The sequence below is a fragment of the Tetrahymena thermophila genome (assembly GCF_000189635.1).
Source record: "Tetrahymena thermophila SB210 genomic scaffold scf_8254043, whole genome shotgun sequence".
In the NCBI taxonomy this organism is placed as follows: domain Eukaryota; phylum Ciliophora; class Oligohymenophorea; order Hymenostomatida; family Tetrahymenidae; genus Tetrahymena; species Tetrahymena thermophila.
In genome coordinates, this window is record NW_002476027.1 from 27,999 (window position 1) to 50,874 (window position 22,876).

General features: G+C 23.2%; 6 protein-coding genes across 6 annotated transcripts; 4 read left to right on the plus strand and 2 right to left on the minus strand. All coding sequences in view use genetic code 6, as the record gives it.

The window, feature by feature from the left end:
- Positions 1-337: 337 nt before the first annotated feature.
- On the plus strand, positions 338-2,656 carry TTHERM_00780980 (WD domain, G-beta repeat protein; the record flags this gene model as incomplete). The annotated part of the gene is made up of 1 exon (XM_001026254.1): positions 338-2,656. The coding sequence occupies one exon, from the start codon at positions 338-340 to the stop codon at positions 2,654-2,656; it is 2,319 nt and encodes a 772-aa protein (XP_001026254.1).
- Positions 2,657-2,845: 189 nt separating this feature from the next.
- TTHERM_00780970 (hypothetical protein) lies at positions 2,846-7,728 on the minus strand (the record flags this gene model as incomplete). The annotated part of the gene is made up of 7 exons (XM_001026253.2): positions 2,846-5,794; positions 5,842-5,932; positions 5,980-6,118; positions 6,176-7,019; positions 7,072-7,273; positions 7,427-7,580; positions 7,638-7,728. 7 exons carry the CDS (start codon positions 7,726-7,728, stop codon positions 2,846-2,848), a joined length of 4,470 nt encoding a protein of 1,489 aa, XP_001026253.2.
- Positions 7,729-8,741: 1,013 nt separating this feature from the next.
- TTHERM_00780960 (60S ribosomal protein L27) lies at positions 8,742-10,371 on the plus strand (the record flags this gene model as incomplete). The annotated part of the gene is made up of 4 exons (XM_001026252.2): positions 8,742-8,752; positions 8,814-8,904; positions 9,223-9,371; positions 10,188-10,371. The coding sequence occupies 4 exons, from the start codon at positions 8,742-8,744 to the stop codon at positions 10,369-10,371; spliced, it is 435 nt and encodes a 144-aa protein (XP_001026252.2).
- A 1,782-nt stretch (positions 10,372-12,153) lies between these two features.
- On the plus strand, positions 12,154-15,264 carry TTHERM_00780940 (FG-GAP repeat protein; the record flags this gene model as incomplete). The annotated part of the gene is made up of 7 exons (XM_001026250.3): positions 12,154-12,206; positions 12,264-12,451; positions 12,507-12,634; positions 12,728-13,251; positions 13,308-14,595; positions 14,702-15,057; positions 15,117-15,264. 7 exons carry the CDS (start codon positions 12,154-12,156, stop codon positions 15,262-15,264), a joined length of 2,685 nt encoding a protein of 894 aa, XP_001026250.2.
- Positions 15,265-15,539: 275 nt separating this feature from the next.
- TTHERM_000780929 (FG-GAP repeat protein) lies at positions 15,540-17,108 on the plus strand (the record flags this gene model as incomplete). The annotated part of the gene is made up of 1 exon (XM_012800623.1): positions 15,540-17,108. The coding sequence occupies one exon, from the start codon at positions 15,540-15,542 to the stop codon at positions 17,106-17,108; it is 1,569 nt and encodes a 522-aa protein (XP_012656077.1).
- A 1,626-nt stretch (positions 17,109-18,734) lies between these two features.
- On the minus strand, positions 18,735-22,844 carry TTHERM_00780930 (transmembrane protein, putative; the record flags this gene model as incomplete). Its single annotated transcript, XM_001026249.3, has 1 exon — positions 18,735-22,844. The coding sequence occupies one exon, from the start codon at positions 22,842-22,844 to the stop codon at positions 18,735-18,737; it is 4,110 nt and encodes a 1,369-aa protein (XP_001026249.2).
- Between the last annotated feature and the right edge of the window lie 32 nt (positions 22,845-22,876).

A 22,876-nucleotide genomic window follows, 5' to 3' on the forward strand; every position in this document is an offset into this window, starting at 1 on the left:
TGAGTTTATTAGATAAATTTAGTTATCATCAATTAATTTTATTTATCTCAAGCTTTTCAAATAAATTTAACAACAAAAATTATTAATAATTTTTTCTTTGATCATTATAAAAATCAATGGTTAAGGATGGATTGCAAATATTAAATAAAAAATGAATGCTTTCAGATATTACTAAGTTTTTAAATTAATTTTGATTAATGTAATATTTTGTAAAAGCATATCTATCTTTAGCTTAATAATTTTTTAACTATTTTTATTATTATTAACACATTTCAAACAATTTAATAACTTTAATTTACTTTAGGAAAATAAATTTAGTATTAGAAATAGCCAAAGTATGTCGTAGACAACTAGCCCAGTAAAGTCATATAGGTAATAGTAGTCATTTAATGCAAGTAATACATTAAGTGGAACAAAGCAGTTCTTTGAAGAAGTTAAACAAAAACTGTATCCACATGAATAGGTGCTATTGATGAAAGAATTTTTAGATACATCAGCTTCACCAACAAAGGGATTTTAGGATGGAAACAATGAATTCAGTAGAACAAATACTTTAGACCAAACAACAGATAGTGCATACTATTTTTAATAGACTCCTGGAAAGGAAATATAAGATCTTTTAAAAAAATTTTGTTGCCTAGATTGTAGTATTCACAAAATTCGTTAATATGATCATATCTGCAGCTCAGAAAATTGTGAATAAAATAAGATTCTTTACTGTTCTTAATGCTTATTAGAAGATGAAAATCACACTAGATTACATAAAAGTTAGTTTAAGCCTCTTGAGCAATATTTACCTTAAAAAATTGACAATTTAAGTGGTGAAACATAAAGCAAAAGGGTAAGAAGAATGATGAAAGATATAATATAGTTGAAGGATGAGTTAGATTCGTAAGAGCAAGAGCTATGTAATAGAATTGAAAGTGATTTCAATGAAATTGAATAAAATGTGAAAGCTTACTGCTAGTTAATCAAAGAAAATCTATTTACTAAGGTAAAATAAAATACCACTGATAGGACAAAAGATCTTAAGAGTCTTCTTGTTCTTATTTAAGAACAAGAATAAGTTCTCTGGAAAGAATAAGAAGAGATTCTAAAAGATTTTAAAAACATTTTAACCCAAAATTTTAACTATAATGATTTGATTTAAGTAAATGCTTTTGCTAGAAAAGTTCGTGCAAAGACAAATCGCTTCACAATCGATCCTCATTTGTAACTAGGAGATGAAAAAATAGCTTGCTTCAGGTAATAGGAAGCTGAAAGTAAAATTTCATCATATAATACTGAACTCCTTGAAAAAATTAAAAAAACAATTTATGATGCTCTACAATAACCATTTGCGAATGAACAGTACATTGATTTTGCTCCAAAAAATTTCAAAGTTGAAACAGGTAGCAGATTAATGGCTTCACTAAGAGGTACAGGAATTTCCTTACCAAATAGCAGCAGTATATTTGAGCCATGTTTTGATGATAAAAAAATATGTATCAACTAAATGATATTATTTGGATGTGATTAGCAATAAAACAATACAGAAACTGTAAAAAACGTATAAAATTTAGTAAAATATTCTTTACAAAATGAAATAGTTGCTTAAACTACACATAAAATGGCCATTAATTCAATTGCTGTTATCGATACAAACACATTTGCTTGTGTCTCAAACGATGCTAAATTAAAAATTTGGGGAATCACTCCTACAAATTTAGTTCTTCATGAGAGAGCTTCTGTAGACTAAAAGGACTTGTGCTTGAGTCTCAAATATTATGAACCTAAGAAGTATCTTCTTTGTGGTATGAGTCATCCTACTATTGAGATGTATGACATATCTTAAGATATTACAAAACCTCAATTAATTAGAACTTTCGAAGGACATGAAAGAACTGTACGATAAATTTCTTTATTACCTAAATAAAATGGTTTTGCCACAATCTCGTATGATGAAAAGCTAAAGTTTTGGAATTTCGAATAATCTAGTGCTTAAGTTACTTTCAATTATAGTACAGATGTGCGAGTTATGGATTCAAATGATAATTTTGTTGTGCTTGGATGTAATAAAGATTCTTCAATTATGGTCTTTGAAATAGAAGCATAGTATTCTGATAGAAGCTTTTTTAAGAATTTTAAATTTAAAGGCTAAGTAAAGAATGTAACATAAGTTAATTAAGTAACTTGTGTTTCTTTATTCTAAAAGGCTTATTAATTAGTTCTCTGTGGTGCTCATAGTGGTTTAATTTCATTGGTAGATCTTTAAACATCCCAAATCCTTAAAAGGTTTGATTCTCATAAGAACAGAGTTTTTTCAATAAATCCTATTGAAGTACAAATTCCTCAAAACTATATCTCTCCCACAGCATCAAAATATATCTAGCCAGGATTTGAACTTTCTTTCATTAGCACCTCTTGGGATGGAAAAATAATTGTTACGGATATTTAATCAGGCTAGCAAGTAACGAACACCTCATATGTCTTAGCTAACGATAAAAAAAAGCATTGGAATACAGATGGAACTAAATTAATATCTACTGTGTACAAACCTCCATAAAAAGACAGTTAAGTTACTCATTCAGGTGGTTCTTAAGATTACAGATTATTCTCAATAGGTAATGATGATCGCAGAGTTTAAGTATTTAAATTGAGTATAAGCCATAATTGAGGAAAATTACATATATAAAATAATAAGAAATAATTTATGATAAAAAAAATGTTGAATAATAAGCATGATATATTTATTTATATATTATTTCTCATGTATTTTTTATTTTTGTATTAACTAATTACTAATTAACTAAATATATATAGCTCATGATACTATTTAAAAATGTTATTTAAATAATATACATTTTCATATATTTTAAGAACTTTAAATATTATAGTGAATAAATTATTGATTCATACCCTAAACTTTTAGCTATTTTATCTCTTACTTTTTAATCTAATTTGTTTTAATGTTTTCATTAGATTTTTCTTTTTTTCTTACTTATCCTTCATATTTAGTGTGTTTAATATCGTTTTTTATTTGATTTTCTGGCACCTTTTTGATAACTATTTCTTCATTTTGTTAGGTGATTTGCTTTTAAAAAATTTAGGTTACATTTTCATTCTAATTGTTTTTTTTATCAAATTATTATTATTGTTAATCTAAGTTACTTTACTTATTAAATTAAGCTTCTTAGTTATTATTTTTGAATAAATTTTCTTAAGCTCTAGAAGGTAAATCATTCTATTATAAATTTTGATTTTTCATTTATTGTAGTAGACTATCAAATTAGTTTTAACTAGCATATTGCCTTCTTAATTGAGAAGATGAGCGGAGCTTACGATTTTTTGAAATCTTTGAATAAATTTACTAAAAAAATTCAGTGCTTGTTTTTTATTTTAGGTGAGGATGAAGAAGATTTTTTTTGAAATTAGAATTAGTTAACAGCTTAATAAAATCTTTTTAATTTATTATTTAGTTGCAAACTAAATTATTATCTTAACTAAAATTCAATTGATTTTATATATTTTAATTATTATTTTATCTTTCATCAAGAATGAATTCACTTGCTCTGCTATTTAAGTTATTGTATTAATCAATAACATTGAAAGTAGAAGCAATATAAAAATCACTTTGATTATTTTATTCATTATTTTCTACATTGTATTTAATATTTACAGCAGACTCACTTCTTTTTGTTTTTCTTTGACTTGATATCTCATATTTATTTAAATTATTATTTGAATTAATTTACTCAAAGAGTACCTTTTAATTTTATTCATTATTTATTTTATTAACTTATATTGACTCATTTTCAGGTTTAATACATTTATCTGATTCTATTGGGTTCTGCTCTGTCTTTTAAATCAATAGCTTAAATTTTTCACTAAAAAGTTTTTTCTTTTCATAGTTGCATTTTTGTTCAACCGATTAATTTCTTGAAAAAGGGGAAATACTTGGGCTCATTTTTTTATCAGATTAGCTAAAGTTTTTCTTATCAATTAAATTTAAATTTATGAATTCTAATTTATTGAAGTTTTAATCACAATTTGATGGACTTTCTTACAAATCTTTTGTTTGAAGTTGGAGGTTCTTATTTTGAGTAGAGAACAGTTTAACTTCATTACTATTTAACTAATTCTATGGTGTTTTTGAAAAAGGTGATATCCTACTTATGTTTTATTTAGAAAAATAAAGTTCTTCTTATACTTCATTAGATTAGCTTTGCTATAGCTAAGGAAAAAGCTAATTGATTTCTAGCTAAGAGAGTTTTTGAATAAACTCTGTATTCACTTATGGAAGAGAACTGGTTGGCTAATTTGATTTTTACAGTCTTTAAAGTAGATTTTTTTCTTGTTAGAATTTACTTTAGTATGCTTATTTACTGAGGCTTTTTTACAAATAATTTTAAGAAACTTTATTCAAATTAGGTTGATCTTATTAGTAATATTAAATAGCTGTTTTTATCTTTTTTGCAGCATTTTAAGTTTAGATATTTCCATTTTTGTTTGCTTAACTCTATAAATCTTTATCGTTATGAAAACTTTTAATTTTGTATAATTTATTAGCTAAGTTTTTGTTTATTGTAATAGCCTTTTTATTATCTACCTAATCATTTTATTATTCAATTCCCATATAATTGCTTTTATCTTAGTCTGTATCAGCCTCTTAAATGATAGACTAAAAATTTTAATCATTAAAGACAGATATTGGGTTTTAGTTTGGTTGTAATTTTATAATTTTTGTTTTAAATTCTATGAGATAATCTTAATTTTTCTATGGAGATACATTTCTCATTTATTTTTAGTTTGAAGCTTTACTTTAGCTGCTCTTTATCAAATTTTTAGAAATATTTTACATTGATAATTAGTCATTTGGTAATTTTTAATTATTTGAAATTTAACTAAATTTTGGCTCATCAAAATTGTTGTTCACCTCTGATTAGCTTTAAAATACTTTTTGCTGAGAAAAGTTTTTGAACATTCTCAGTTTAGGAATAGAATTTTATCTTTTCTTTGTTGATGAAAATGCTTAAGTTCTGTTAAAAATTGGCTGTATTTCTTTTTTTATTAAGTAATCCTCACATTTTTTAAATTAGATTTCATCAGTATCTTAGTGTTCACTGCTTTTAGTTTCCTTAATTTCATGGTTAAAGCATGAATCAAGTTAGTTTAAATTTTAAAATGGATCTTCTATTTTACAATCTGATCTCTAGTTTATCTATGAATCTTATTGAGTATTTTAACATTTAGATTATTAATCTAAATTTTAGGAAGAGTGTATTGACATCTTTTTACTTCTTTATTTTTTAGAAACTGGAGAATTAGTTAGATTTTCTAGATTCTGTTCACTTTAGAATTTAAAGTTTTTCATAAAGTTAACTTCAGTTTTATTTTTATTAATTTTTTTTTGAGCCATTACAAATCTATTCTGTTATATTTTAATTATCAAACTACTAGTATCATGAGTTTCAACATTATTCTTAATCACATTTGTTTTATAAAATTCTCCTAATTTACTCCTAAAGTTGAAATTATTTTTATAGCACTCTTCTAAAATTACAAGATATCCTTAAATTGAATTAGAAATTCTTTAATTTCGCGAATAGCTAACTTCAAAAGTATTTCTCATCCATAATTGCAAATCTTCTTGCTATTATTTTGTATCTGTAGAATTTAGATTTAAAAGCTTTCTTAATTTATAGTTTGTAAGTGTTATAGCGCCTTAGTCTAGGTCTGGCATTACATCTGAGAGTTATCCGTATGACATAAATATTGACTAAAACTCATTTATTCTATTTATTTTTTTATTAAACTAAAAAGAAATTCAAGAATGGTTCGAATTAAAAAGTTATATTTTACCCAAGTATTGCTGAGAGAAGGATTATTAAACTGAATAGTTTCAACTGCTCTTCTGGGTTATATTTTTATTTATTCAGCATATTTTGTTTACCTTTTTGTAATTTTGGAGAATATATCATGAATTTAAATTGAATTTACCTCATAGGACTTTATCTTTTTTACAAGGCTTAATAAGTTTTACTAAAGTCTAATTAGGGAATATCTAATTCCTAATTATTTTTACTTAAAGGAGAAACATCTTTACTCTGTAATTAAGACTTTTGGTCTATTTAATTTCCTTTTTAATTATACAATACAAAGATATTATTAAATTGTTTTAGTTATTTAACATTACTAATCTGTCTATTTAAATCATTTGAAACTGTATCTTCAGTTGCTAAATTTACATAATTATCATTACAATTTTCTTTTAATTTTATAACTTCATTTTAATCTAAGTCAATCCCTAATTTTAGAGGAGTATCATATCCTTATTCTTTTTCATCTTCATAATTCATATTTTTAAAAGTCTTCTTAAAATTCTATGTATATAAATTTTAATGGTCATCATCATCTCTTTCTTTTATTTAAATGCAATTAATTTAATCAAAAAAACCTATGTTTTGTACTTGCTAATCAGCATCTTAAAAACTTAGCAATTACTAATTAGCGGATTACAAAGATATTTTTAATCTTTTTTGGTTAAAATCTTATTATTATTATTATTTTTTTTAGTCTAATTAGCTTTGAATAAAAGCATTATTTTAAATTAAATTTACTTCTTTATTATTTTAAGTTTAATCATCTATGCAATTTTGTTTGATTAAGCTACTTATATTATTAGATGAAATACTCCTTTACTGCAATTTAAATTAAGTAGAAACTGTAACTGTAAAATTTTAATTATTATTCAAAGTCTTTGTTTAATTCGAAATTGATGTGTTTTATTATTATTGAGGATTATTTTACTAAAAGGCTTAGCCAACAGCAATAACTTAGCTACTTTTATTATTATTCAAATTTTAGATATTTTAATTTTTAGCTTAATTAATGAAATGAGAAGCTATTTAGCTTTGCTAAAATAATTGAGTTTATTTAATATCTCTATTTCTATAACTTTGCCAATAGGTTACAAACTGAGTAAAGTAGTCTCTCGAAAATTCAACTAAATATCTTATCATGTCATATATTATATATTACTAACAAAGAAAATTTTAATTAAACATCTTAACTAATAAACAAAAAAATTACATTCTAAGGCCTTATAATAAACTTGAACTGTTATTTGAATTCATAGCATTTTTCAAATGTCTAAAAGAACTTTTAGTATAAAGTCACAAATTTATTGATAAAAATATGCTGCTATTCTATTTATTGTGTCTATTGCAAGTACGAGTATTCGAATTAAGGAAATATTAATTTCATAATATCAATTGATCTGTTGTATATAAAGCTTTTAAAAAATTAATAATTTTTAATTTCAATAGCATTAATTTTATTAAAATATTTGATTTTAATGAAGAATCTTAACTAATTTCTTAATATTTTAGGTTGTATGGAAAATAAAGAATAATAAAAGTAAGAAGCATTAATTTAATTTAAATACTTTTTTTGTATTGAGTTAGGATCTTTGAAGGCTTTAAGAACATTGAGTATCCAATTTTCTTTTTCAATTCTATATTTTTCATCTTCCTTTGCCTTCCTCAGCATATTAGATAATATTTTTGTTCTTGATAGCTGGCTGAGTATTTCATTGTTTCCTATTTTATTAAATCAATTAAAAAAACACATTACTTTGATTAAATAATAAACAATACGTGATTATCCATCATCTTAGCTTTAGAAAATCTCATTCAACTCTTATGCTTTTTTTACCCTTTGTTAAATTATTTCATGTAGTTCATCCATAATTATTGCAATCAATCAAACAACTCAAAGTGTAAATATTTGAATTGTTAACCTCCTTTATCACGCTTGCTAAATAAATCTAACTAAAATTATTTTTTTTTGAAAGCTTAGATTAAATTAATCCTTCAACTTTAAATTTAGTATATAATCAGCTATTTATTTTTATCTCTACTAATTGTATTATATCTTACTCAATACTTTAAGGAGTTGTTGAATTTCTTATTAATTTTTGATTATTAAGAACTTAATAAACAAACAAGTAAAAGCCACAAAAAGAAAAAGCAAGCAACAATAGATAAATATTTAATAATTTTAATTAATCATTTTAATTTTTTTCTATAAATTATTTTGCCTTTTTTTTATTTTAAGTAAATTTATATTATTTTTTATGAAAATAATTTTATTAAATGATAAAAATGTTTTAAACTTATAAGAAAAAAATACCTAATAAACTGAATGTTTTTTTTAAAAAATAAATCTTTTTTTCGTTTTGATAAAGATAAAAATAAATAAAATATTTAAAATTAAAAAATGTATTTATTTATTTTTTAATAAATTTTCCAAAAAATATTTTCTGTTAAATAATATGAAAAAAAATATTTAAAATAATCAATAATACCAAAATGAGTGTGTGTGCAATTTATAAAAAAAAATATTAAGTTTTTAATAGAGGTCTTGAATTGGTTTGTGTGCATAAATACATGCAAAACAAAAGAAATAAATAAAGTAAAAGGTTAGAAATGGTTGAGAGATGATAAGAAAAAAAAATAAATGAAAATGAATTGGAATAAGTAAAAGATGAATATTAAAATTAATAGAAAATTAAGAGTGATAATTGCTAGTTTTGGGAGAGGGTATAAATTAAAAAGCGAAAATAAAAAATATGAGTGGGAAATAGTAAATACAAAAGAAATTAAATTAATAAGGAAACAAAAAGAGATACTTATATATCTTAATAAAGAAAAAAAAGAAAAAAAAACATTATTATACAAACAAAATCAAGAAGATCAAAAATGGCCAAATTGTAATAAATATTATTCAGTAGATGTCTTTTTGATTTACAATATTTTTATTAATTAATATAGCCTCAAGTACGGTAGAGTTGTCATCCTTTTACAAGGTAGATTCGCTGGTAAGAAGGCTGTCATCGTCAAGTCCTCTGAAGATGGTACCAAGGTATGTATTTAAAGATTCTACAATTTCAGAAACTTAGATTATTACAAATGATGTTTTAAAGAAATTAAATTTGCTCCTCTTTAATTAAGACAAATTAAGCAAATAAGCGAATTTTTGAAAGAAAAAAAAAACTACTTTTATGGAATTTTCATTAAGTTAATTTTAAAATTGGCATCCAAAAATTTATTTGCTTTCATTTTCAGACAATGAAAAGTATCTTTTAGCCTTTCACTTTTAAGGCTGATATTATCAAATTTACTGAGGAACAAAAATGTGTTTATCAATAAATTGATCTAATATTCAAAATTTAATCAACAGGACAGAAAGTTCGGTCACGTCTTAGTTGCTGGTGTTGAAAGATCCCCCAAGAAGGTCACCAAGAGAATGGGTTCCAAGAAGATCTAAAAGAGAACTTCCGTCAAGCCCTTCATTAAATACGTCAACCTTAACCATATCATGCCCACCAGGTAATTAATTAATTATCTATATTAAGAAAAGATGGATTACAGATTAGACATTCTTTTAGCTAAATTTAGTAATACAGTTATTAGAGGGTAAATAAATAAGATAGGAGAATTGAAAATTATTAACTGCAATATGGGTAAAGTAAGATATGTGAAAAAGGAATAAAAAAGATTGTGAAAACTACCTAAAATAAATATATAACTAAAAGAAGAAGCATTTGTGTTAATTAGGCTTGAACAAAATAAATATTAGTAAATTAAAATGAATATAATATATAAAGTAGAAAGCCTTAATTAAGTAGGACCACTAAAATTAATTACAGATATATATTGCATGAACTTAGGGGTTTAAATAAATCTTTCTTTTGAATTCATTAAAATGAATTAAAACTGACAGGATTTCATTTAGTAGATAAATCTAAAATGACAGAGTCTCAATCAAAATAATAAAATTTATCTATTGTTTCAAGTTAAATTAAGAACTTTTAGAGTAGAAGTTCATATAAAAAAATAAATTAGTGGAAGATTAGCGATAATGTTAATATAAATTTACTTACTTACCTACCTACCTTCAATCTATCCTATTGGCAATTTAAGATAATTAATTAACTAACCCTTAATAATTATGAGCTGGAGATCTATAAAATTTTCAGATACTTATTAAGCTAATAAGACAGACTAATTACTGAAAAATAAGTTTTTAACGTATTACAAGTTTTAAAGCTAAGAATAGAATTTTTTGAATCCATCATATATTTATTTATCATTGATTATGTTGAAGAAATCTTTTATTAAAAAATTTAAATTATTAAAATTTAGATACTCCGTTAAGGAACTCTGTGACTTCAAGGAACTTGTTAAGGAAGATAAGATCAAGAACAACGCTAAGTCTGAAGTTAGAGACACCTTAAAGAAGGTCTTCGTCGAAAAGTACAGAACCATCAACCCCGAAGAAAAGAGCGCTTCTCACACTAAATTCTTCTTCTCCAAGCTTAGATTCTGAGCAATTAAAAATTTTAATAACTATCCAAATATACTATAACAATAAATTTAATGTGTACTCATATAAAATAATCGGTTAGTATAATCCTATGAATGCTACATAAAATTATATGTTACCTTTATTTAAATTTTTACAAATATATTGATTTGAATAATCCTCAACATCTTCATTTATTTATTTATTATTTGCATCTTTGTTATAAATTAATAAAACTCCATCCATAAGCTACAACAAATCTTATTAATTTAATTCCTTAAGAGAAGCTAAATAAATAAATAAATAATATCTTTACTATAAACACAAACAATAAATATATCAATTACTCTTTTTATACTTAGATAATTTTGAATTTCAAAGATCATTAAAAAAATTGTATTTAAATACTATGCAAAATATTTAGGCAATTAGTTAGTATATAATATTTATTCAAATTTATTGATATTAATAAACTCCGTTGCAATTAAAACGTAAAATAAATAAAAGATAGAAAATTATCTACAGCATTTAGCATAAAATTAACAAATTTATAAATATTTATTCATAAATTAATTTTTATCCTTTTTAAATAATATATATTTCTAAAAATAAAATATAAATTTTAATTAAAATCATATATTCCATAAATATTTCTTATTTTTCTTTATCATTTAAATACAGATCTAACCTTTAAAAAAATATTAATTTTAAATTCTTTTTTTAGAAAACACAAATTCTTAACTTAAATTATTTTTTAAAATTAAAAATTAATCATAAAAATAAGATTTTTTTCATAAAAACTTTTCTGCCTTGAAGATTAAAATTTATCTGTTAAGGAAGTAAGTAAGTCTTTTAAATATTTATTATTTCTAAAATATTTATTAAATTTTTTTGCATTAATCTTCTTTAAAATTATTTTTAAATAAAAAATAGAATTTTCTCTATTTCTTTTAAAATTTATTTTAATTAGTCTTGTAATAAAATAAAGTGTTTTGTTTTCAAATTTGTTAAGATAGAAAATATAAAAAATTTTTAATCTTATTGTTTTATGTTGATATATTTTAAATAATAATAAAATTTAATAAAAATAATTATTAAAATTATATTGTGCTATTTATATTAATATTTTCAAAATTTTAAATATATATTAAACTTAAACGTAATTATTAAAAGATAATTTATTTCATCCACAATTAATCATATAAAAAATTCAAGTTTTTTAATTTTATTATCATAAATTATATTTTAAATATAAAGTAATTTCATTAGCAATGATAAATTAGAATTGCACTAAAATTAATAAATAAATAAAAATTTATTCGTTCAAGAATTTTAAATGGAATTTTACAAATTTTCTGATTTTAAATGCAATTTTAAACAAATAAATTATTTCATTCTTTGAATTAATAAAACATAGTTTTTGTTAAGATTATAAAATGTTACTAATGGATTTGAAAATATATTTAAGAAATTAAATTGTATTTTTTGGATTTCAGTAAGTTAATAATATAATAAGTATGCTCTTTGACTTTAGACTTCAAATAAGATATAAATATTAGCAAAAATATTTTAAAATTTATATAATTTATGCGAATTAAAAAAGTTATGGTCAATAGTGAAGTTTGGCAAATAATTAATATTAATTTAAAAACTAACACTTCTATTTTGAATAATAAACTATATTTACTTTTGCTTAACTCAATTAATTGAATTGGAGTGTGTGTATATAATATTTAATTACTATTAATTTTTATCAATTTTAAGATAAATAGTATTTTCTAATTAGTTTACTTATTTCATAATAAAATGGATAATGATTTTTTAAAGATAAGCAATAACAGCGAATAAAGCAATGCGAGGTTAATATTTTAACTATACAATGTTAAACATTCTTTAAATACTTTTATATTTTTTAGAACTAAATTTTGCTTGCAAGACTTTGTATAAGAGAAGATGTAATACCCATAACAATATTCATAAAACGAAAATTTTCAAGTTTCAGAAGGAAAGGTGGATAATCAAAAAGAATATTTGATAAATAGGCAATTAAAAAACTCAAACAGTTATTCGATTCATACATAGTCGAGTTTACAAACAAAAGATTGTATATAATTTCAGTTTAAAATTTTTTATGCCTATTTATTTATTCGAAAATATAGGTACTACACCATTACTAAAAAGCGATTATGATTTTGAATAAAGCAGAATCTTTTTAAAAGACTGCTAATTGTTAGATAGTTCTCCTTTGCTAATTCAAAAAGACAAATTCTCTTTGTCTCACTAAAATGTAAAATTGGTTACTAATTTATAATTAATTAATTATATTTGTAAAATGCTATCTACTGAATATTTAATCTGTTGTTTAAATAAATAAAAATAGTTTAGTAATAAATAAGCATTTGAACCTCATAAAGAAGAAACTTATATTACATTTAAATCATAAGATAGAAATTAGAGCAGTGATAATTTTTCTAAAAATAATTAGCAAAAAGTAGTTGTTAATGATTTTTTGTTTTAAAGAGATACAATTATTGGCTAAGGAGCTGATTTAAAATTAAAGAAATATCATAGCCATCAAACAATTAAAAAACCTAATTTTAATTTTATTGATAATATGTTGAACACAAATTAAAAAAATACAGAGGAAGATACTAATTTACAAATTTTAATTTAATACTAAAATTAAATAAAGTAACTATAGTAGGACTCTAATTTAGAGAGAAAAAAATATTAAAATGAAGTTAATGATTTATTAAAAGTTAATAAAGATTTGTAAAGAAAAATTTCATTGTAAAATTAGGAGTATTAATTTTATCCTTAAAAATAAAATGACTCAAATAACTTCTCGTTTAAATAATATGATGTTTTTGCCTCTAAGTAGCATGAGAACTTCTCTTTTGCAAAGTAATATTTATATTTAATTGTTTTTAATAGCTTCATTTAACAAAAAAAAAAAGTAGTTTGAATAAATAAGGTGATAACAGCTTGCCCAGTAATATTGATGAACTTAAGAAAATTGTATTTGATCTTAAATTTGAAAATAAAGAGCTTTAGCTTAAGTAAGAGGCTTTAAATCAAGAACTAAATTAAAATAAATACTAATTTGAAAATATATTAGCCAATAAGGTTACCTAGTTTGAGAAATAGAAAAAAATTTTGAAAAATAAATGCAAATAAATTCTTCATTAAATGTCTGGAATGAAAAATGAATTGATTTTACTTAAAGATAAAACGTTAGAATTAAAAGATAATAATTAGAATTAACTAATATTTATTGATCAATAAGCTTTTAAGCACTTTTATGCAAATTTTTAACAAAGCTAAAATATTAATTAGTAATATCAATATACTACTATTTAACAACTTAATTAGAAGTTAGAGGAAAATGAAAAAATATTTGAGCAATATAAAAAAGAAAGTGCTAGATAAATTGATGAAAAAAATATACAAATTTAGGAACTATTATAGAAGATAGAGTAATTAGAGTTACAATAGTCTAATAGTAAAGTATACTAAAAAATATAAAAAAATAACAAATTAAATGAAAACGCTAATTACAATGATTAAAGCACAGTTAACGATTCTACTAATTTATAATCTTAACTTACACAGTCTATAAGAATAGAATCTCCTAAAAATTTCATTTGTGAAATCGAAGAAAAACATAAGTAAGAAGAGTAAATAGAAAGGCAGAGTAATTTTATCAAATAGCTTAAGTAAGGAAGAAGAACTGAGGAACAAATGAGATCTATCTAAATAGAAAATATGTAAAAATATTTAAATTTAGAGCAAAAATATAGCAAAATGAATTCATACTACTCAGATAGACTACAATAATCTGATTCTCAAGTTTTGTTTAAAGAGTAGAGGATACTACAAAAAGATATACAAATTAAAGAAAAGGAGTAATAAATTTCAGATTACTAAGATTTTCTTTAAATCAAAGAAGAAAAATAAAGAGTAAATAAATACAAATAGTTATAGATCCAAAAAAGTTTGGAGGACTTTTTGAATGATAAAAGTAATCAGCATTTAGAGTATAAGAGGGCTTCATCTTAAGAATTGTTGAGATTAAAAAAAGAGCTTAGTCAAGTAAATTTTGAAAAGCGAAAGCAGAGCGATATAATTCAAGAGCTATTATAAATTAAAGATAATTAAAAAAAAGAAATTTAGACACTTAAGAGAGAGTCCATGAATGTTTCAAGCAATTCAAGCATCAATCGTTAATTCAGTCTACAAAATAATAATGTAAACTAATTCCTTTATTTATAAAGATATTTCATAATTTGAATATCAAATTAATGTAATAGACAAATTATAATTTACACTTTTAAAATTTAATAAAATATAAAAGCTAAATACTAATAGCAGTGATATTATCCGTGAAAATTTTGCTAAAAGTGATAGTAAAACTACTCCTTTAAGCTCTAGTGCTAGGGTAAATGGAAAGAAACAGACTGAGCTTTGTGATATTATGAAGTAAATAGGTTCATATAGTTCTTAGTAATAAAATAAAAATAAAGTTAATTAGAACAACCACTATGTAGTAATATCTGATTCTAATTCAAAAAATCAAGATTATTTTATTGACAAGTAACTTAAGTCATTATCTTAGAAGAATTTCAAAAAGTCAAGCGAGGAAGCTATGTAGTAGCTCAAACCAAAGAAGTTAACATTTTTTGATCATAAAGACAACAATTTATCAAAAATGTAATTTATATATCGTCATTAGAATCAATTTTTGATTTATTTTAAATGTATTTAATTAGGATAAATGAACTTGATTGGAGTAAATTCTTATAATCTTAAAGTAACTAATTTTAAAGTCGTAGTATGAAATAATAGATGTGTGGTATTTAGACTGATAATAATGATACGTCATAGAAAAGTAAATAAAAAATAGAAAATAAAAACTGAGATTCTTGATAGATTATAATACATAACTAAATATTTAGAGATGAATAAAAATATAATTTTATAAAAGAAAGACTAAACTCTATTTTAAAAAAAATATATTTTAAGGGAAGTTTATTTTAAGAGGGCTTTTATGATATATTTAAATAGTTGAATTATTAAAAAAATGAATATTTGAGGAAAAATACATCCAAATTACAATAAATTACTATTACATTAAAATTTTATGTTATAAAATATCTAAATATAAATGAAAAGTAAACAAATAGTTAAAATAAATGATAAATTAAAAATTACATATTTTTTAACATTCTCTTTTAAATTTATTAAAGTAACTTAAAACTGTTCTAATTGTATTAAGCTTAAAAACATTGTTAAACATAATTTATAATATTCTTATATAAAGTTAGTTTCAATGGCTTGTATTTATCACAAAATAGCTGAAATTTGTAGAATGTTCCTTTTTACAACTTATAATTATAAAAACTTTAGAAAATTTCATTTTTTTAAAAAAAAAAGTAATGATTAAGTTTTTTAGTATCTGCTTGCTGCTTTGTATTGTTTATGCTTAGATTCCTACTAAAGTCAGCGAATTGAGCATAAAAAATCCTGGGTTTACTTCTTTGGCTTCTAACTTTTTTAAAAATTAGTCAAAGAATGCTGTTCTATTAACTACTTTTGGAGTAACTGGTTTTGACTCTTTATACTAAATTTCTTTTTAAAATGATGATTTGTCAAAACCTCAAGCTACTTCTTTTGACACAAAATCAATTTGGCCTAATCAAGCTGATTACTATCAGTAATATCAGCTTATAGTTGAAGCAGGTGGATTTTTCCCTAACCCTTCTAAAGCTACAGGAGATATTAACCTCTACTAAGTAAATGATGATGGTTAAGTCACTAACAAAATTAAAGTTTCAAAAGATAAAAAAAACTTCTTTTATCACAGGGCTATACTAGTTGACCTTAATAACGATGGTCTCCCTGATATATTAGCAGCTAGAGCATAAAAAAGTGTGTTTTCTTCATCAGGAGAACTTATTTGGTTAGAAAATAAAGGAAATTTTTAGTTTGAAGAACACATACTAACTAGTGGACCTGACGTATTCTTTATTTTTGTTGATCTAAATAACGATGGTAAATAAGAAGTTGTAGCTGCATAGTATTTTTCTAAAGAGCTCGCTATTTACTCCTGCCAATAATCTAATTGGTCTCTTTGCAACCAATCAACTATTTAAAAAACTTTGATTGATAACACGATTGGTAGTCTTTTCAACTTGGAGCTTACTGACTTAAATGGAGATGGTAAAAAGGAACTTTTAGTTACCAATAATTCAGCTTCAGGAGATGGTTAAGTATTCATTTATGAAATTCCTGATAATTACCAAACAGGAAAATTCATAAAACATCCTATCGGTAGTACTTATAAGCCTTCTCTTGCACTTTTACCAGGAAGAGGTGCACCAGGAACTGCATCAAGCTTTGCACTTGATGGTTTAAAGAATAAATATATCATCGTAAGTGGAGATGATGCTGGAGTTGTTAGGCTCTTAATTCCTTAAGATGGTTTATTCAATTATAAAGAAGTAGTTCTTTGTGAAAGCAAGAATAACAATACTATTGGTGAAGTAGCTCATGGAGATTTCAATAAAGATGGAATTCTAGATTTAGTGATTCCTTTTTATTCTGAAGGAAAAGTTGAAATTTGGAGTTTTAAGAATTAATAATAAGAAGTAACTAAACAAAATTAAAATAAAGAAAGTATCTTATCTTACTTTGATAACTTAGTAAGTAGTTTGATAAGATTTATTAATGATTTAATTAAAAAATTAACAAATAAATTATGATGAAAATCTTTTTTATATGAATAAACACAAATTTATCAATGTTTTTATATAAAAGTAAAATATTTTATAAATAAATAAATAAATAACTTGGTTGATATAATTCTCTGTTTTTTAATAAAATTAATATAAATATTATTTTTTAAATAAAGCTTATTTTTTATTACTTTATTATTGTCAAAGTTGTTTTTAAGGTGAATTATTTGAAGGCAGTTTATTAATACTCAAGGATCATTCTTTTAATTTGAAATTCTAGTTTATTTATTTTTGGATCAGTTTAGGTGATTAATTCATAAGAAATTAGAAAGGAGTTTTTAATAAATATGGTTATCTATTTCTTTTTTTAAATTTTAAAATATTAGCTCGCTAAGTTTTATAAAATTTAGAATTTTATTGTTAAAATAATACACTTAATATTACAGTTTTTTAAAAATAAATATTTCTTTGTATTTCAATTTACTAAAAAGTTAATTATACACTATCAAATCAGGTCTGTGTTAAAATATTAAAAATTACATTATATCAAGACAATTAAATTACTACGAAAAAAACAACCATTAAAAACTCCCCTAAAATTACAAAAATGTTTAATTTTATTGACTATTAATGCCATTTAAAATTACTCATAACTCAAATAAATATATAAATTGCTAACGCAAACATAATATAAATACTTATCCTTTTGTTTGAAGAAAAAATAAAGCTGATTTAGACAAAATAATAATTTTGACAATAGATTAATATAATTATCATAAAAAAATCAATCAAGCAGTAATTTTATTAAATATAATTATTGTTTTATTTATCATTTACCTTCAAAATTATTTCATCAAGTATATGAATCATAAAATATTGATATAAAGTTCACTAAATTATATTACCTGATTTACTTTAATAATTATGTAATATATATTCAAAATTTTACTTAAAAGATAATAGTAATAAAGATATTAAAAATACAAAAACTATAATTTATTTATTTGTTTTTTCATTTGGAAGAACAAATATAACTTATTTCAATAAATTAATAAAATTGATTATAGATATATAAATATTAACAAATTATATTTATTTATCAAAAGAAGGAAGAAATCAAAAATAATTTTGGTTGTGAAGCCATTAATAAATTTATAAATCGTTTACTTATATATATATAAATCTATATATTAGTATATATAATGATATTTAATAATTAAAAAAAAAATGTTTTAATATAATATATGTTTAATAATAAATGAATAATAGATAGTTAGATCATTCTTCTTTGTTTAATGATTTAAATCGCTTAATCTAAATCTAACTAGATTTATTGTTAAATAGATAGAAAGTATGCAAAGGGATCGAAGTTATTTTCTTTCTTTTCTTATTCATTATCAATTATAATCATTAAAAAATTAAAAATTATTTGGGAATTAGTATATAATTAATGACTTAGAATTTAGAAATTTAGATTAAGAGGAAAATTTAATAGTTAATTATTTATTTAATTATTAATAAAGGATAAGGTGTTAATTAGATTGTAGGAGTGATTAGAAAAGAAAATTATTACTAATTTTAAATAAATGAATGATTGTTTCTTTGTCTATTTTATTCGTAAAATCATAGACATTTTTCCAATCCTGAATTTTTTCATTATGACAAAATTAGTTAACTATCATAGAAATTGCTTTCTTAACTGAAATTATTGTGCATGCTCTCAGTAAGAAAAGCAGCTAAGTTACTTTCAACTAAATACTAATCGGCCATTTCAGTTAGTTCAGAAGAATCTTAAGAAACGTACTTTTTGAGACTTTGTTAGGTAAAGCTAGTTGGCATTTTAGCCATTGAGTAATTGCCGATCAAGTGCTCAAAGAAGTTATTCATATTAGGATAAAGGTTTTATGTCAAAATTTCAAAAATTAGATTGATTTTTAAATCTAAAATAGTACTGCTGTCTATTCCATAGATGCAAGACTACATTTCAAATTGCTCGTCAAATTGATAGAAATCAGTTATATAGATGTTTACTGCCACTCCTTGTGATAAGGTAACTGTAAAAGTAAAATATTCCAGCAAGTTTTCATCAAGCATTCTCTTTAAACTGTAGCCACTACAATTTGAGAACTGGTTTGTCATTTGATCTCCATAGAATAACTTATTATTATTACCTTGTTTTTTTCTTGGGTTTTTGTTTTGATTGTTTTTATTATTATTTTATTTCTTTTTGGTATTGGCCACAGTAGAGGGAATAGCTACGGGATTAATTGAATTATTAAGATCAGTTTTTTCGCTTCCTAATACACTTTGAGTATCACTTTCCATCATACTGCGCTCTAATCTCTTTTTGAGCTTTCTTTTGCATCTTCTTTTTCTTTTTTATTCTTTTGATTTCTTCTTTTTCTTCTTGATTTTAGCCCCATCTTCAGAAGCTGTATATGTTCCTGACATCGATAAATTCAAATCACACTTTTTCATACACATGTCATTGTTAGTTAATTAACTATCATTCATCATATCTAAATAGTCTCCAAGATGAGATTTCAACTCATCAAGTGAATAAATTTCAGTGTTTTATAACTAGCTTTATATGAGAGTACTATTGTTATCAGTTATAGACTCAACACCGCCGCATTCTTAATAAGTATTGAAACCTGCATTTTTATTTAAACTTAAGAATTTCATCTAATCGTTGCTGGCTCCTTTACCATTGGTGTTTAACTTAAACTAGTTTTTAGTATTTTAATTTTCTTCTTCTTCATCCTCATCTTCATCATCATCGTCTTCATCTTCGTTATATTCTTCATCATCTTCATCGTCGTCATCATCATCTTCAAAATTTTCTTAGAACTAATCTAATTCCTCCTCTTCATCATAATCTTCATCGATCATGCATTGTTAGTCATAAAAGATTTCAAAAGGTGTTTTGCTTTCTTAGCCCTAGCACTGCTCTTCATCTTCGTAATAAAACTAAAATGGATGTTGCCCTTGCTGATTTTACTAGCCACCATTCTAACCATATTGTTACTTATTAATGTTGCATTAATTCATTTTTACAAACTCTTCAAAGCACTTCTAAGAAGGGTCTTAGTAACTATCTTCAAAGTATTAATTATGCTTGAATTGAACATTTTTTGAGCCACAAGTTCGAAGTCCACTAGTTCGAGAGCTAGGAGTTCGAGATATATTATCAGAACTGTAATATTATTCTTCATGATATTATTATTCTGCATAGCTCTAGTAATAGCATTAAGTTTCTTAATTTAAAATATCATTGAACCCAGTTTATTCAAAATGCTATTATGCATTATTTCTTATATAGTCTTGTTAAGAAATTTGTTATTGATATTATTACTATTGTTTTTGAGCGAGTGTGAATTAAGCCTATTAATTCAAAAGGTGCTATGATAGACTTTTGAGATTGGTAGTATTATTATTTTGCTTTGTATTCATCTAACCATCATAATTTGAATTAATAGAATTAAAGTTACTTTCATCGTTTGTTGAAATATCCAAATCATCTTACAAGAATTACTAGTCGTGAGATGATAGGTTATTGTTATGAGATTAATAATTGTTTCCTCCCTAGATGTAAGATAGATTATTATCGTTCTAGCTTAATTAACTCTAGTTGATAAAGTTACTATTGTTATGAATAGAATTTTCTTGAATACTTTAGAGAGTAGTTGATGAAGAATTAAGGTTCTTCTTCTATAATTTAGCTGCTTTTTGCTTCAATATCCACTTTTTGCGAAGCTCTTCGTTAACTTGTTCAATAATTAATTAGTCTCCAAGCTATTGATTTAATTTATTTTAATCACTACTATTTACCTCTTGTTATTATTATTATTGTTAATTAATTAAATTTGATTGGAGACTTATAGAATTATTGATTGAATTTTCTTCATTTAATTGGGATTAAGAGAAATTCATACTCACTTGCTATGGTTATGGTTTAGTCTATTCATTCAAGCAAAAATCAGTGCTTTCATAGGAATTCTATCTCAATATATCACTCCTATTCTAAGTATCATTTTGTTTCTAGTTTGATTAACCAATAATAGGTGAAATAATGGAACAATTCATATCAGGAGATTTGGTACTGTTTATGTCAGGTGAGCTGATTAAGTTATTAGATTTAATTGAATTAATACTCTGTTATAGTTCTGAAGATTAAATTTCAGGTATTTAACATGTAGATGAGTTTTAAAAAGAATCTAAGTAAATCTGAGAATTTTAATTTTAAATTTCAGATTTCTTAGAAATTTAATTAATATCAATTTATTGTTACTAAATTTAAATTTCATTTTTTTCTTATTAGTTATAGCTGCTTTCTTATTCCTTTTCACTTTTTTAAAGTTTGTTTTCTATTTGATTCTCACTAAGTTCTACACTATCGATTTTTAAATTTTCATCTAATAAATTAGTTCCCAAAGTTTCTAATTCACTATTTTTTTAAATTACATCTTTTTACTTTAAGTTGGTAGATTTATTTTTTTTTTCAACTTAAAATTAGACCACTTCAGTTGCTTGAGTACTTTTTTAACTTTGTATAATATCTTGAGCTTATGGAGCAGCACTTACATCGAAATTGCTTTTTACAACATTTTTTGTGGTACCTTTACTTTTCTTATTTAAATTCTATTTTGGAGAGTTGTTAATTACTTCAAGAGTGTCATTTGTTTCAATCTTAATTAAATCTAAATTTTCTTGTTTTTCTTTGAGTAATTGAGGCTGAGTACTTGTTTAGTTGTGTTTTTACTTTTTCTGTTTTTTTGAGGAGTTATCAGCTTTTTATGTTTATTTGATATCTTAGATTGTAGAGTTTGACTTAGTATTGCTTGTTTTAAGTGAGTTCTTTCGTATTTGATTATTTATTCCATCTTTTTAAATTTGTTCTCCTTATTTTTTATTATTTTTGCAAGTAGTTTCTTTCCTTGGTGATAATTTTATCGCTTATTAAATTTTCTTCGAACTAACTTTAGCAGATTAAAGCACCTTAGTATTTTTGTAAAGCTTAATAGAGTTGATTAATAAAGCAACAATTCTTGTTATCAAGCAATAAGCAATAATTGCCCTGTTTGCAATTAAGAAGATATTGCTCTATGCATATTGCAAAATCTCTTAATCTTTAGAACTTATAAATTACATATTGTATGTTGATATATTTGAATTAAAAAGTTCAGAATCAAAGCGATTTGGCTTTAAGTTTGAGAAACTGTATGCAGAGTTAAAGAAAATTAAATCTGAAACAGTAATTAAAACTAAAAAAAGCACTAATATATCTATTTTTTATTTTTTATTTGCTAACTCTATAATATTAAAACAAAGGCTCATAATCAAGTAGATTGGGGCTATGATGCGCAAAGTATTTAACAAACTATTAGAGTCCATTTTGAATTAATTTTAGACAAAACCTAAGATTTATTCTTAATTCATATTTTACTCTAAATTTTTTTCATAGTGCTCTTCTTATAAACTAGACCCAATATCTTGCATTTAATTCAGATGTGCAAAAACGCTACTGCATCCAAACTTAAAAGTTTAATCAAAAGAAAAGCAAAAATTGATGAGTTAAGTAATGCGAATCCTTGTCAATAGTAAAGCATTTGAGCTGACACTTACAGATTAGAATAAAATTTTAAATATTTCTTTGCGTTGTTTATAAATGTTGCTGTTCTAGATGATTAGGACTATTTTTTGATAAAGACTTTATCTTAGTTGTTGTTAATTATTTTATTTTTAGTCACAATTCTAAAACATAAAGAAAGCCAAAATAAAGGTGTTAGCTACAG